Source organism: Aulonocara stuartgranti (genome assembly GCF_965226115.1).
Source record: "Aulonocara stuartgranti genome assembly, chromosome: 10".
NCBI lineage: Eukaryota > Metazoa > Chordata > Actinopteri > Cichliformes > Cichlidae > Aulonocara > Aulonocara stuartgranti.
Window position 1 is genome coordinate 28,396,599 of NC_138946.1, and position 16,745 is coordinate 28,413,343.

General features: G+C 45.8%; 1 protein-coding gene across 8 annotated transcripts in view; it reads right to left on the minus strand.

Moving 5' to 3' along the window:
* cblb (Cbl proto-oncogene B, E3 ubiquitin protein ligase) overlaps positions 1-16,745 on the minus strand; it is a 175,568-nt gene that overhangs the window by 12,694 nt on the left and 146,129 nt on the right. For 7 of the 8 annotated variants that reach the window (XM_082549200.1, XM_082549197.1, XM_082549198.1 and 4 more), the window contains one exon: positions 11,003-11,116. The exons of the other annotated variant lie outside the window; for it this stretch is intronic. In XM_082549200.1, coding sequence (XP_082405326.1) covers positions 11,003-11,116 — 114 coding nt within the window. The remainder of the gene's footprint in view (positions 1-11,002; positions 11,117-16,745) is intronic. 8 annotated transcript variants of the gene reach the window in all.

Consider the following 16,745-nt stretch of genomic DNA (forward strand, 5'->3'; position numbering starts at 1 on the left):
AAAATGCATTAACCTTATAAAGACAAGACAAGCTCATGGAGTTTAATGCATAGACACTGATTAAACCTGGCCAAGAACACAAACATATGCAATGAAGAACAGCTTGCTATTTTGTATGAATGATACAATGGTGTGAATGTTTAATAAAATACATTTGAGTTTGTAATTGAGGAATAGAAGAAGCCATATGACAAAGGGAGTTATGAAAACAAAAAAGTGATTAAAGTAGTTTTAAAAGAGTGACTTAGGAGTGCTCTCTCGTACTAAGTGATCAAAACCAGTGATCACTGCAGAAAGAAATAAAATAATTTAATAAGGAGATAATGTTTATACATATGTTTCTCTTGTTACGGCAACTTCTTGAGAGATGACTCAGTATGCAAATTAGTTGGAGTGAGTGGTGACGAAGGAACTTCCTGTGTGTGTGTGTGACTGAGGAAGTGACTTTCAGAAGAGGAAGCATGGCAGACAAGAGAAGTACAGATTTGGGTAGGAAATTTATAGTTTAGTGATTATATGTTGTCGTAAGGGGGTCTTATGCTGAATTTAAGTATGTTAAAGAGCATAAGGGGGTGATTTTTGCGTGCAAATTGTGTGGTTTTAATGAGGCTTTCGGTGTATTGAGGAGGTGAATTTTTGTGGTGGCAAAACTTTTGTGTGTTTAAGGTTGTTGAGGTTGTTGTGGTGATGGGTTGATTCTGTCAGTTAGGTTTGGGTTGTTGTTTTTGTTTTTAATAGAGGGAGTTTTAGGAAACATGGACATGTCTAAAAATTGGGCCCATTATTTTGTAACAGTGCACTTAAAGAAAACTTGTCAGGTGATTTTGTTTTGTGTTTTGTGAGCTAACAATCAGCTCTATTTTTTTCATTTCTGTTTTAAGCAGGCCTGCAACAATGAATAACGGCGCTGAAAATTCTCGGGAAGAGCAAATATAAGGGGGCTTTCCAGATTCCAAAAGCATAAAGAAATATTTTCCTATGGAAAATAAAAAATGACTGAGCTCATTTTGCTGAGGGTGGAGAATCTGACGCGGGAAGCTCCACTATTAGCAAAAATATGGAGTGAATGTGTGAGTGAATGTGAGGATGAATAAATGTGGACAAACAATTTGTTTTTACCAGAGAAAATTTCTGTTTTGTTTTGTTGACTGGGGTTAGATTATGGGATTATAGTATATTGTTGGGAGAAGGCCAAATGTTACGGGGGAGGCATTTTCTGATATAACTCAGTTACCATTAATTGTAGAAACACATGACTGATAATTGTTCTGTGTTAAGTTTATTTGTATGACATAGATTGGATCATGAGTGGGGAAAAACTGAGCATTTTAAGTTTTGTATAGTATTGTGGATGTATAGTATTTTTGACACATGAAATGTGTCAAAAAATAAAAGGGGGAATTTAGGGTTTAATAATTTAGGATTTATTTCAGGACTTTTTGGGGGTTTTGGTCATTTGGGTATGGTAAAACTGAAACTGTTATTTTTATGTTAAGGTTAAAGGATTAAAAAACTGAATCCTGTTTAGAAGATACAATACCAGGGTTTTAAAGCTGTTTTAGAGGGAAATTGTGGGACACGTTGACAAAAAGATATCCTTAGGGGAAAATTAGTGAGGGTTGAAGGAGGAGAACAGGTTTGATTTCTTTTGATTTCTAGAAGTAGTGGTTATAATGTAGGCTTACACAGACAGATATTACACAGAAACACACATGACAGTATTGATTCCAGGCAAAAGGCCTCAAATTCATTTAGCTTTTAACTGAACTTAAAGAAGGACCAAAGAGGAAGGAAAGCATATATTTTGGTTAAGTCTGATAAACTAGAATTAGAAGGTATTGTTAAATTAAAAGGAGCAAATGAAATAAAAAGGCTATACCAAAACGGGTTATAACATAGGAAATGTGAGGTTAAAATGAAGTTAGTGTTAACACACAGGAGTTGTTTCAAGGCAGCATTTAGCTATGTTGAAATGTATGCAGGAGTAATTGCTTATATGCTTAAACTTAATTGATTAAAGTGGTTGTTTTCGTTTGGATCTTTTAGTAGAATAGGCGCTTACGATGATTTTCTTGTTAAAAAGGTGACTTAAGATTAGAGTAGAGGAACTTGCAGCAGCGACAATTTGTGCACAGGATGTTGATGATCAGATAAGGGAAAAATAGAGCGAGCAACCGGACGTGAAACCAGCGCTTAAAGAATTTTAAAGTGATGAGGAACGTTGAAGAATATATATAAATACAAGTCAATAAGTTAAGAGCATAATTAGGATCATGCTTTTGATTAAAGAGTCCCAAATAGGATAAGTTAGGGAGGTGCAGGAAAAGGTGTTTTGTTTCCTTTGCAGAAGATCTCGACGACCACAGGGAGGTCCGAGACCACCAGAGAGGGACCGAGAAAACCTAAGCTTACACATGGAGTGTTGTCGAATGGGAGCGGGTGTTTATTACTGGACCAATTAGATGACATGAGGTTGTCTGAGCGAGGACACAATGTATTGCGACCTCTGGTGTTCCAGAGGTCGAGAGAGGGAGTGTGGAGCAGGGAAATTATTTTACTGCTATTGTTAAATAATCATCATTATTACCATTGCATTAATAATATAATCTGCAGTATGATCATTGCTTTAACAATGTAACAGATAGCTTTAAGATGGCCTTAAGATGTTTATGATGATGTTAATTTTGTATTTCAGATGCAGTTATAACTATTGTGTACACAATGCATATCTGTGCTTATTTGAGTTGATGTTCAGGTTCTTTAAAGGTCTTAAGCTTCACTGACGTGACTGTTCAGGTGATACATGCTGAGGGAAAACTAGAACATAGAAGGAATTGCAATACATGCTTACAAAACACTTATATATCAGGTCATTTCATATTAAGGTTTTAGTAGAGGTTCTTGGTTAAAACATTTATTTAGTAGAAGACATACACATAGTCTCAGTGAGCCTCTGGTCTAGTGAAAGGTCAGAAGTGCAACAGGTGAAGAGGTGACACAAAGAGCATGTGAGGTCAACACACACACACATGAGTTAGATTTATTTAGAGGAGAGATTAGTCATGTCTCGGTAAAAGAGGAACCGTCCTCGTTGTCTCGGCAAGAAAGAGGAACAATTCACTTTAAGACAAGAACGGAAAGTACCAGCCATGAAAATAGAAGATGATCTTCTGGGTTAAAAGTCATTGTGGTGTTGATCTGATCTATGTATAAAATGTATCTGTGACGCATGAAGGGGCATCAGTAAATCAAACCCTGATGCTATAAAATATCTGTTCATGCTTTGATTAAGTTGAAGACTACTTGCTGTCTGCGTACAGAGTGTCTTCCCACACGTGTGTAGTCATTAAAATCATTGTTTGACCAAGAGCTTCTGGACCATGGGTGGTTTGTACTCTCCTTCCTCAATTTTGAACCTTAACACCTCGTACGTGAGAGACTGTGTGTGGATTTCTTTGCTGGAACTAATAGGGCACTGGCATAGGATAAGCCAGCCGCTGAAAACGAACTTTTAATTCAGTTACTAGCCGCTAAGCGACCGGAAGTGGGTCGCCGCCATCTTTGCTGAGGGCATAGGAATAACGCCGGTAAAAACGAACAAAAAAGTCAGTATGGCATGCCGAGAAGAATTAAAGAAAAGGCGGTCCTCTGCGCAAGCAGTTTTTACTAGGAAAGCCAATTCCATTGCCTTTAACATTGACATTCTGACTGAACATGACCTCATGTCTGAAAGTAGGACACTCAAAGACAGTTATAGTGAGGTTTGTGATAGCAGTTTTGATTACATTGCTGCTATGGAAGAAGAAGATGCAAGTGGGCTTGCAGCAGAAATAGCTGGAGTGGAGAAGAAGCTACAGGACTGCCGCTCAAAATACCAGACCACAGAAATGAAGCTAAAGGAAGCGTCATGGTCTCGTTGTGCATCAGGTCAGTTTGACAGTCTAAGAGTTGACCTAAAAGATGCGATTAGCCAGGTGGAAGCGCTCAAAACGGGTCAAATAAAACAGGATCAGTTTGATTCAATGCTCCCTGCTGTGGAAGGCAGAGAGGAAGCTCTGAGTGAGTTTGTGCATAAGTGGGATCGTTATGTTCCAGAGAAAGAAGTGAACGTTATGCGAGCTTGTCTCAAAGAGCTCAAGGAAAGGAGGAGAGTGGCTATGGTGGTGCTGGCTACCACCCTAGATGGGAGAAGGAGATCTGGGTGTGGCGACCTCAGGAGCAGGACTAGCAGTGAAGGTGAAGGCAGTGATGAAGGTGGCACTGACGGTGGAGTGACGACCAGCACTAGCAAGCCCAGTGGGCCCGCTGCGACCGGTGGAGATGATGGCCCAACGCGTGCCAGTGGTGCGCTAGATGCTGACGTGCACCCTGCTGCATGCCAAAGTGCCGCAGTGGGCAGTAGTAACCAGGTTATTGATGAAGGTGGCCCCGATGGAGCACGAACTACAAGTCCTTCCATTGCAGCCCTTCAAGCGCCACCACAGGGACCACTATCCCAGGGTCTGGGGAGTCCTGTGTTTAACCCTGGCCCCTCAGGCACGCCACAGCAGCTTCGAGGAGTGCATGGTGTGAGACCCAATGGCGCTGGGGTAGGACAGAGCACGTCTACCGTCTCTCAAGGATCACTCGGAACAAGGATCGCACTCGCACCCCTGAGCCTACCAAAGTTCTTTGGGGACAGGAGAAGCTACTGGCGCTGGAAGAGTAACTGGGGGACCCTCCAAGCGTTGGCGGAACCCACAGGTTCCCCGGAGTGCAGGCTCTTCCACCTGATGGACAGTATTGCTGATCCAGTAAAATGTGAACTTAGGCTGTCTCACTGCCGTACAGCGAGTGAGGTTTTCCGAGTTTTAGAGGACTGTTATGGTGACGTATCACAGATAGCAGATGACATTGTACTTGAGCTACAGGAGTTACCGGGCGTGCGCAACAACAAACCCAGAGAGGTTTTACAGTTGATCCAAACTGTAGAGAGGGCGCTGTTGGACTTAATAGACCTAGGTTGTGAAGATGCCATAAAAAATCAGTTAGTGATCCGGTCACTTGAGAGTAAGCTGCCGGACAGTATGAAAGAAAGGTGGCTTTTGTACCGATGTGATCCTGTCAATGATGTCAGTCCACAGAACCGGTTTGATAAGCTATGGCAGTTCCTGAAAGATCAGAAGACAGTTCTGGTGCAACTGGAGCAGTTGCAATCCATCAGACAGTCTAACACTGCCAGGGCAGCCGATCCGAGCCCCCGCGAGAAACCAAAAGAGAGACCTGATCGGAGGATGGAGAGACGTTCGTTCACCAAGGCTACTGCGAGTGAGACGAGAGGTGAGCTGTCACAGAATCCTTGCTGTTTGTGTGGCGAAGAGGGTCACACAGGGCGCTTATACCGCTGTAAGGCATTTAAAAAGGCCAACCCGTCAGAGCGGAGAGTTTACGTGAAAAAGACAAAAGTGTGTCCCAGGTGTCTGGACTCCCATGGGAGTGATGACCCTTGTAGTAAAAACTTTCTGTGTCGTAATGAAGGATGCAGAAGGGGTGATGCCTCATCGGATCAGGAAAGATGCAGCTAGGCAAGGGACAAAAGGGGATAAAAGAAGAGAACCCCGAGGCCCGACGGAAGAGCAAGAGGCTGTGTTTGCTGGCCTAGGTCTGTCCCCGGAGCAGCTGGAGGCTGTTCGAAGGGCTTGCACAAACAAAGTAACTTCAAAGTTGTGGGCTGGCAGAGGCTCGGAAGATGAGAGTTGTCTGAAGGAGCTCCCGGTCCTCATGATGTTGTTGGACGTCACCACCAAGAGGGGAGACTGGATTGGAGCACTCATCGATTTAGCCTCTGACACGAATTATATCACCCACGAGGCAGCGGAGAGGCTTGGTCTGCCTGGTGAACCAATCACCTTAGTTGTTCATGGTGTTGGTGGCATGGAGGCAAAAGTAGAGACAAAGAGATACCTGGTGAGCATAAAAGTAGCCACAAAGAAGGGAACATGGCGACTCCATGAGATGGTTTGCTACGAATTAGAAGAGATTGCCAATGTGGGTCACGTCGTGGACTCGGAGCGCCTGGATAAGTTTTTCCCAGGCTCCGTCGAACCCGGGGAACTGATCCGCCCGGAAAAGATTGAGCTACTCATCAGCACCCGGGAGGGTCGTCTAGCCCCCCAGAGAATGATGAGGTGCGGTGACTTGGTTCTGTGGGATGGTCCGTTGGGGAAAACCATCAGTGGCGCACACCCAGATCTGTTTGAAGATGTGGAGGTGACTGCACGACTCTCATCGACCCATTTGGCATGCTCCATGAGGGCGGAGTCTCAGAGAGTTGTGGCCCTCCATAACTGCTGCCCAAAACCAAAGAACAGCGTAGAAGTCGGTACCACGGCTACATCCAACACTGAGATCATCAAATGGCTGCAGTGGGACAGTATTGGTGCCGCCTGTGATCCCATGTGTGGCGGGTGCCGCTGCGGGAAGTGCGCCCCTGGAGGGAAAGAAATGTCACTTGCTGATGAAAGAGAGTTGGAGATCATCAGAGGGGGTCTAACCTTCAAGCTGAGTGACAATCATAGTGACAAGCCCCATTGGGATGCTAAATATCCCTGGAAAGAGGACCCTGCGACCCTACCTAACAACCGCAAAGCTGTGGAGGCGACTTTCCTGAAGTCAGAAAAGCGCCTCGAGAAAGATCCATTATGGAAGGCAGCTTATGCTAAGCAGGTGTGTGACATGCTGGCTAGGGGGGCCGCTATCCAGCTTTCCCGGACGGTGTTGGACGAGTGGAAAGGAGCCGTGTGGTGGATAAACCATTTGATGGCGCCCAACCCACACTCCAACACCACGCCAGTGAGGCTCGTTTGGGACAGCAGCCAGGTGTACAGAGGTGTTAGTTTGAACAGCATCTTGATGAAAGGCCCAGATGTCCTGAATCCCATTAGGGCAGTGCTGCTCCATTTCCGGGAGGGAGAGCATGCAGCAATAGGGGATGTCTCCAAAATGTATAACTCTGTATGGCTGGAGGATCAAGAGGTGCACGTTCACCACTTCTTGTGGAGGCATTCCCTGGAGGAGGACATCAAGGATTATGCTGTGGTGCGTGTGAACATGGGTGACAAGCCTGCAGGTTGTATCGCTCAGGTTGCCATGCGAGAGACTGCCCTTCTGCCACAGTTTGTCAACAGAGTGGAAGAAAGACGTGTCATTGAAGAGGATACTTACGTGGATGACATCCTTGTGTCCCACAACGACCCTGAGAGACTGAGCGAGATCCTTGAGGGGGTTGAAACCATTCTCAAGCATGGTGGGTTTTACCTCAAACCTTGGGTGCGGTCTGGCTTTAGTGGGAGGCAAGGTGCTGTTCCTGCCGAACCAGAAACCATCATGTTGCCCAACCAGCTGCGGACCGAGGACAACAAGGCCTTGGGTGTGGGTTATCTCATGGAAGAAGACAAGCTCTTCCTCATGGTGGCTATTAACTTCTCCGCAAGAAAGAAAAAGATGCGTACTCAAGTAGACCTCGCTGAAGAGAACATAGGGGAGAAGACGCCAAATCCCCTCACCTGCCGTATGCTTCTAAGTCAGGTAGCAGGGCTCTATGACCCCCTTGGTCTGGCGACGCCCCTGAAGCAGAAAGGTGTTATTCTTGTCAGAAGAGCCTTTCAGGAGGCCGGGATACTGACTAAGGATACGTGGGATAAGCCGCTGTCTAGTGAACTACGTGGGAGAGCGATCAAGCTCTTTGAGGAGTACGCGCGGCTGAGTACCATCACCTTTCCCAGGAGTATTACACCATCCGGCTGGGTGGGTAAACCCTGGGGGATCACGTTCTCTGATGGAAGTTGTGACTCATACGGAGCGGTCCTCTACCTGCGCTGGGAAACATCTGGAGGGGTTAAGACCCGGCTCGTGGAGTCCAAGGCCAAATTGACTCCAATCGAACAAAAGGGAGATGCTGTCAAGGCAGAGATTTGTGGAGCTGTTTTTGCCACTCGCCTGAAAGGTTACTTTCTGAAGTACAGTCGGTTGGAAATAGATCGTTGGTACCATTTTCTGGACAGTCAGACTGTGTTAGGTGCCATCCAACGGGAGAGTTACGGGTTCCAGACCTTCTTTGCCAATCGAGTGGGAGAGATACAGAAGGCTGGGCCTGTGACCGACTGGTGGTGGCTTCCTGGCCAGTTCAACGTGGCTGACCTGGTCACAAGAGGATGTTCCCCTGAGCAGCTTGGTGAGGACTCTTCATGGCAGACCGGTCCCATGTTCCTAACCAAGCCAGTAGAGGAATGGCCCATAAAGTCAGCTGCAGAGGTGGCCTCTGGGACTAGAGAAGTCGTCAGTCGACTCCAAAGAAAGGCTTTTTCAGCCATCTTAACAAGGTCGCAGCAAAGGGCGCAGACTACTCCAGATGGCTTTGATAGCGTCAAAGCCGTGGTCGGCGGCCGAGTAAGTCCGGAGCTCTTACCATTCAGCAACAAGGTTACATCTTTTGAGACTAAGGGGTCTCCTTCTGTTGCTTCTAATGTCTGCAGGATCAAGGAGTGCTGGGGTTCAGCCTTGATAAATCAAGTAGATCTTTCACGGTTCAATTCTCTAGCCAAGCTCTGTGGGGTCATAGCTTATGTCCACAGAGCCTTGCGCTTTTGGTTATCTGGCAGGGGTCGGACTGCTGTAGGATTAAAGTGGGAGGCGGTGCCCGCGGCTCAAGAGCGGGTAGAGGCATTTCAGGACTTATGCCTTGCCGCTCAAGCAGGTGTGAGTTTCCCTACGACGACGCTCAACCGCCTGGTTGTGCGCAAGGATAAAACAACGGGGCTCTTGATGTGCTATGGCCGGATTCAATCCGTTGAGGAGGAGAGGTCCGGGGTCCCTTTGATCCCCTACAAGTGTCGGTTAAGCTCTCTGCTCGCTGAGGACGCCCATCGTGTCAACCACGAAGGTGTTTCTGCCACCCTTCTTCGGATGAGGAAGAGGGGCTGGGTAGTTCAAGGTCCCAGGATCGTACGGAAGGTGATTGATTCGTGCGTAAGTTGCAGAAAGTGCAGGGCCAAGCTATGCACTCAGGTGATGAGTGATCTTCCTCCCGTACGCACTACGCCAGCAGCCCCTTTTGAGTACACTACTTTGGACTTGTTTGGTCCATATTTTGTCAGAGACTCAGTAAGACGACGAGTGAAGAAGAAAGTTTGGGGCGTGGTTTTTAGCTGTATGGCCTCAAGAGCCGTTCATGCAGACATAGTTGAAGATCTGTCAACTGAGGGCTTCCTGAAGGCATACCAGCGGTTTACTGCCCTGAGGGGTCACCCCAAGAAACTCTGGTCTGACCAGGGGACCAATTTCGTGGGAGCTAAACCTGCGCTGAAGGAGCTCTATGATTTCCTTGCGAGTATCGACAAAGAAGAGATCCAAAGAAAGGCAGCCGTAGTTGGGTCTGACTGGATGTGGGAGTTTAGTCCAGCGGACTCCCCACACCGGAATGGAGCAGCAGAGGCAGCTGTTCGCGTGTTGAAAAGGGCGTTGAGTAACGTTGGTGAGGAGGGAAACTTGACTGCTCTGGAATTCCAAACCCTCCTCTATTTGGCGGCCAACCTCACCAATGAGAGGCCTATCGGGGCCAGAGCTCAAATTCAGGAAGAAATTGTAGATGTGTTGACACCAAACTCTTTGTTGTTGGGTCGGGCAGGGCCCAGGGGCGACAACATGGGTTTTGAGTTCCCTGCCTACCCATTCAGTCGTCTACGTGCAGTCCAGGTGGAAGTGGACAAGTTTTGGAGACGCTGGAGTCAGTTGGCCGGGCCGCACCTGTTTGTTCGGCAAAAATGGCATGCCCCGGTGAGAAATGTTTCTGTTGGGGACCTTGTCTGGGTGGCAGATCAGAACGCACTTAGGGGTCGTTTCAAGCTGGGCCGCGTGGAAGAGGCAGATCCGGATCACCTAGGTGTTGTTCGAGATGTCAAAGTAAGGATTTGTTGTAGTCGTCCCATCAACTGGTCTCAGGCAAGGAAGGACAGGGAACCATGTCATTCCACCATTCTCCACAGGGACGTTTGTCAGGTAAAGTTCAAATAGAGGTGGTTAAAATCATAACTGCCAGTGGTGTTACTGCCAGTAGAGGAGCAAGAGGAACGTGGTTCATCCCCCTGAGTACCCAAGAAATACTTGCAGATTGGGGACTCTTGGGTGTGGGGACCAGGCCCAACCTGTTTAAAACACTGTTATAAGACTTTTTGTTTTCTATATTGGTGTTTATTGCTACTGGTTATTGTGGCACGTAGCCCAAGTGGGAGGTGTGGGTTTTTCCCATATTACTAACATGCCAATTTGTTTGTTGTGATTTATTATCAGCCAGACTCATATTTGCTTTAAATGACAAATTTATTTAAGACGGAGTGATTTATCTAAGTCTGGGATGGTACGTGTTAACGGCCGCTCATAGATCCTACCTGCCGGATCTTCTTTTCATTGATATCGCTGTTATGACTGATGAAGCCGAGCTGGTGAGTTTCTTTGTTAACCAAGTAACGTGTTAAAGCTATAAATATGACTATTACTAAACTGTACTGTCATTAATAGTGTTGCTTTGTTAATGTTGTATGGTTGTTTTATTTTGTGTCTTTCAGTTGATTACCTGGCTTCTGTAAAGGCACGGTTACTGTACTGGTGTTAGTTTATGGTTGTGGAATAAACTTATAAAAGGCAGCAATCAGATGTCCGAGCCTGAGTACGACACAGTTTCATCAGTTAAAACACACCCTTACGGTGGGAGTTTACTAAATTAAAGGTAGTTAGCTTAGTAAAAACCGTACAGTGTTATATAGTAATCATTTGTGTTTACTGAACAAAAACAATGAGTTATACAACATTTTTCAAAGGGCACTTATAGTTAGCACAGCAAACGGCACAGACGCATTGTCATGTCTGCAGGAGGAACACAGACAGGACAGGCAGCATGAAACAGCTGACATGCACAGGAAGCTATGGCTGAGTGAGAGAAGGTACATGCACTGTTAGGGAGGGCTACCTGGTTGGGGAAGTAGAAAGTCATAGTCAGATGGTGTCTTTTGGATGTTGAAGGGGCAGAGGGTAGTATGTGCTGCCCCCGAGACTAACCCACCGATGGATTCTGAACATCCACCTGTGGAAGCAAAGAAACGTTCAAACAGCCAGTCTGACACAATATTGCATCTTTTCTTTCTAAATTAATTTATATTTTTTTAAGTTTTATTGAATAAGGTATGGTAAGACATGTCATTTAGTTAGGATCTAGATTTTTTATTTTACTGTTCATGAAGCAAGTTAATGGATTGTTCCAAAGCAATATATGCTATTGCTGTTGGTCATTTTGTTTATTATTGGTGTGAATGCTGATTCAGTGAAATACTAAGAACACAAAGAATAAAATTATTAATCTTGTTTTGAGAATGTCTTTTGTTTCTTATTTAGTTTATAAATAATAAAATTTGTTACTTTACATGCATATCACCAACAAACTGTTTGAGATGACACTGTTATCTTACAACCATTTTTAGTAATAATTCCCACACTTAAACTTTTGTTGTTCAAACTTTAACACACAGTCAAGAAAATTGTGCAGTGGTTAACACTGCTACTTCACAGCAAGAAGGTCCTGGGTTTGACTCCACCATCTGACTTGGGCCTCTTCCTATGGGCTCTCTTCCACAGTCCAAAGACATGCACTTAACTGAGTTAGGTTAATTGGTTGATTGATTCTAAATTATCAATAGTGAGAATGGTTGTTACCCTTGTGAAAGACTGGTGACCACAATAATCGTCCTCTCAAAGTGAGAAAGAAGTGATGCTGAAAGAAGCATTGATGGGCCAGTGTTGAGTTTATTTGACTTAATAAAGTACTTGGAACGAGTGTCTCAACACTTCTTTTAAGATATTTCTCACTTGTCTAAAGTCTAGATATTTTTTCTTATTCCAAGATATCTTGTGAAGTGTAATTATCTTACAGCACTGAGTGTTTCTTCTTCAATCACCTTTCTCACAATGTGTTTACACCTTACTAGTTATTAATCTCTGGCTCTCTTCCACAGCATGTCTTTTATCCTGTCTTTCTCCTCTCACAACAATGTGGGATTTAATGGTTGTTATTGTTATATATAAATCCTAGCTGTTACGATTTTCTTGCAATCATCAGTACTTTTCATAAAATGGAAGTAAATCATTATGTTTGTTATTTTTTCATGTCTCAGGTCAAACAGGATCTTATGTGACAATAGATAAAATGTGTTCGCTAAAATGAAATGGAGCTCTATAAATAGATATAAACAAATCGACATACAAATTATTGTAGCCTTTAATTTTTCCATTGGTGAGTTTTAAAATCTGTTTTTTGAGATGCTCCAGCTGTCAGTTCTTTCTTTTCCATACTGGGATTGTTTAAAAAGCAGACCACACCAATCTGGAAAGCAAGCTAAAATTACACTACACTAAATTATATACAGGGAGTGCAAAATTATTAGGCAAATGAGTATTTTGTCCACATCATCCTCTTCATGCATGTTGTCTTACTCCAAGCTGTATAGGCTCGAAAGCCTACTACCAATTAAGCATATTAGGTGATGTGCATCTCTGTAATGAGAAGGGGTGTGGTCTAATGACATCAACACCCTATATCAGGTGTGCATAATTATTAGGCAACGTCCTGTCCTTTGGCAAAATGGGTCAAAAGAAGGACTTGACAGGCTCAGAAAAGTCAAAAATAGTGAGATATCTTGCAGAGGGATGCAGCAGTCTCAAAATTGCAAAGCTTCTGAAACGTGATCATCGAACAATCAAGCGTTTCATTCAAAATAGTCAACAGGGTCGCAAGAAGCGTGTGGAAAAACCAAGGCGCCAAATAACTGCTCATGAACTGAGAAAAGTCAAGCGTGCAGCTGCCAAGATGCCACTTGCCACCAGTTTGGCCAAACATGATTTTCATGCAGGACAATGCTCCATCACACGCGTCCAAGTACTCCACAGCGTGGCTGGCAAGAAAGGGTATAAAAGAAGAAAAACTAATGACATGGCCTCCTTGTTCACCTGATCTGAACCCCATTGAGAACCTGTGGTCCATCATCAAATGTGAGATTTACAAGGAGGGAAAACAGTACACCTCTCTGAACAGTGTCTGGGAGGCTGTGGTTGCTGCTGCACGCAATGTTGATGGTGAACAGAACAAAACACTGACAGAATCCATGGATGGCAGGCTTTTGAGTGTCCTTGCAAAGAAAGGCGGCTATATTGGTCGCTGATTTGTTTTTGTTTTGTTTTTGAATGTCAGAAATGTATATTTGTGAATGTGGAGATGTTATATTGGTTTCACTGGTAAAAATAAATAATTGAAATGGGTATATATTTGTTTCTTGTTAAGTTGCCTAATAATTATGCACAGTAATAGTCACCTGCACACACAGATATCCCCCTAAAATAGCTAAAACTAAAAACAAACTAAAAACTATATATATATATATATATAACACCCAGCACGCCCCTGCGGGCGGTTTATCCTTCAAGCTCGGGTCCTCTACCAGAGGCCTGGGAGCTTGAGGGTCCTGCGCAGTATCTTAGCTGTTCCCAGGACTGCGTTCTTCTGGACAGAAATCTCCGATGTTATCCCCGGGATCTGCTGGAGCCACTCGCCTAGCTTGGGAGTCACCGCACCTAGTGCTCCGATTACCACGGGGACCACCGTTACCTTCACCCTCCACATCCTCTCGAGCTCTTCTCTGAGCCCTTGGTATTTCTCCAGCTTCTCGTGTTCCTTCTTCCTGATATTGCTGTCATTCGGAACCGCTACATCGATCACTACGGCCGTCTTCTTCTGTTTGTCTACCACCACTATGGTTAGCCACCACCATTTTGTCCGTCTGTATCTGGAAGTCCCACAGGATCTTAGCTCGGTCATTCTCCACCACCCTTGGGGGCATCTCCCATTTTGACCTCGGGACTTCCAGGTTATACTCGGCACAGATGTTCCTGTACACTATGCCGGCCACTTGGTTATGGCGTTCCATGTATGCCTTGCCTGCTAGCATCTTGCACCCTGCTGTTATGTGCTGGATTGTCTCTGGGGCATCTTTACACAGCCTGCACCTGGGGTCTTGCCTGGTGTGATAGACCCCAGCCTCTATGGATCTTGTGCTCAGAGCTTGTTCTTGTGCTGCCATGATTAGTGCCTCTGTGCTGTCTTTCAGTCCAGCTTTGTCCAGCCACTGGTAGGATTTCTGGATATCAGCCACCTCCTCTATCTGCTGGTGGTACATACCGTGCAGGGGCCTGTCCTTCCATGATGGTTCCTCGTCTCCCTCCTCTTTCTTGGGTTTTTGCTGCCTGAGGTATTCACTGAGCACTCGGTCAGTTGGGGCCATCTTCCCAATGTATTCTTGGATGTTCGTTGTCTCATCCTGGACTGTGGTGCTGACACTCACCAGTCCCCGGCCCCCTTCCTTCCGCTTAGCGTACAGCCTCAGGGTGCTGGACTTGGGGTGAAACCCTCCATGCATGGTAAGGAGCTTTCTTGTCTTTATGTCAGTGGCTTCTATCTCCTCCTTTGGCCAGCCTATTATCCCAGCAGGGTACCTGATCATGGGCAGGGCGTACGTGTTGATGGTCCGGATCTTGTTCTTACCATTCAGCTGACTCCTCAGGACTTGCCTGACCCTCTGCAGGTACTTGGTGGTTGCAGCTTTTCTAGCGGCCTCTTCATGGTTCTCATTCGCCTGCGGGATCCCCAGGTACTTGTAACTGTCCTCTATGTCTGCAATGTTGCCTTCTGGTAGTTCAATCCCCTCAGTTCTGACTACCTTCCCTCTCTTTGTTACCATCCGACTACACTTCTCCAGTCCGAATGACATTCCAATGTCATTACTGTATAGCCTGGTAGTGTGGATCAGTGAATCGATGTCTCGTTCACTCTTGGCATACAGTTTGATGTCATCCATGTACAGGAGGTGGCTGACAACTGCTTCGTTCCGTAGTCGGTATCCGTAGCCAGTCTTGTTAATGATCTCACTGAGGGGGTTCAGGCCTATGCAGAACAGCAGTGGGGACAGAGCATCTCCTTGGTAGATCCCGCACTTGATGGTGACTTGTGCTATGGGCTTGGAGTTGGCCTCTAGTGTTGTACGCCACATCCCCATTGAGTTCCTGATGAAGGCTCTTAGGGTCCCATTGATCTTGTACAATTCTGGGCATTCCAGTATCCAGCTGTGGGGCATTGAGTCATAGGCCTTCTTGTAATCAATCCAGGCAGTGCACAGGTTGGTCAGTCTGGTCTTGCAGTCTCGGCTGACTGTTCTGTCTACCAGTAGCTGGTGTTTTGCGCCTCTGGTATTCTTGCCAATCCCTTTCTGTGTCCCGCTCATGTATTGACCCATGTGCCTGTTCATCTTAGCCGATATGATGCCTGACAGGAGCTTCCATGTAGTACTGAGGCAGGTTATTGGTCGGTAGTTGGAGGGGACCGGTCCCTTCTTGGGGTCCTTGGGGATCAGGACCGTCCGACCTTCGGTTAGCCATTCCGGGTGTCTCTCGTTAACTAGCAGCTGGTTCATTTGTGCTGCCAGACGCTCGTGGAGTGCAGTCAGCTTCTTTAGCCAGTAGGCGTGAACCATGTCGGGCCCTGGTGCTGTCCAACTCTTCATACTGGAGACCCTTTCTTGGATATCTGCCACTGTGATGGTTACTGGACCCTGTTCAGGGAGGTCGCTGTGGTCTGCCCTCAGATCCACTAGCCACTGAGCATTGCCGTTATGGGTTGCGTCCTTCTCCCATATGCTCTTCCAGTATTGCTCCGTCTCCAGCCTTGGTGGTGCTGTTCTCTTATTGTTCCCTTGCCACTGAGAGTACACCTTTGCTGGTTCTGTGGAGAACAGCTGGTTTATTCTCATGCCTTCTATCTCTCTGGTGTACCTCCTCAAGCGGCTGGCCAAGGCTGTGAGTCTTTGCTTGGCAGTTTCCAAGGCCTCAGGTATGGACAGCTTGCTGTATTTCTTATGCACCTTCGTTGTCGCACCTTTCTGCAACTCCGTTAGTTGGCTAACCTCCCTCCGTGCTACTTTGATCTTGCCCTCTAGCCTCCTTCTCCATGGAGGGTACTGCCCCTTGTGGCTGTTCAACTTGTAGCCAAGCATCTCACTGATCACTGCTGCCGTATTGTAGATCAGCTTGTTAGTGTCGGTAATCGTGGTTGTAGGTATCGTCCGTAGTGTACATATATATATATATATATATATATATATATATATATATATATATATATATATATATATATATATATATATATATAAATAAAACACCCAGCACGCCCCTGCGGGCGGTTTATCCTTCAAGCTCAGGTCCTCTACCAGAGGCCTGGGAGCTTGAGGGTCCTGCGCAGTATCTAAGCTGTTCCCAGGACTGCGCTCTTCTGGACAGAGATCTCCGATGTTATGCCCGGGATCTGCTGGAGCCACTCGCCTAGCTTGGGAGCCACCGCACCTAGTGCTCCGATTACCACGGGGACCACCGTTACCTTCACCCTCCACATCCTCTCGAGCTCTTCTCTGAGCCCTTGGTATTTCTCCAGCTAGATATAATCAGTCCATAAAACCTTAGAAAAATCAGTCTTGAGATATTTCTTGGCCCAGTCTTGACGTTTCAGCTTGTGTGTCTTGTTCAGTGGTGGTCGTCTTTCAGCTTTTCTTACCTTGGCCATATCTCTGAGTATTGCACACCTTGTGCTTTTGGGCACTCCAGTGATGTTCTGAAATATG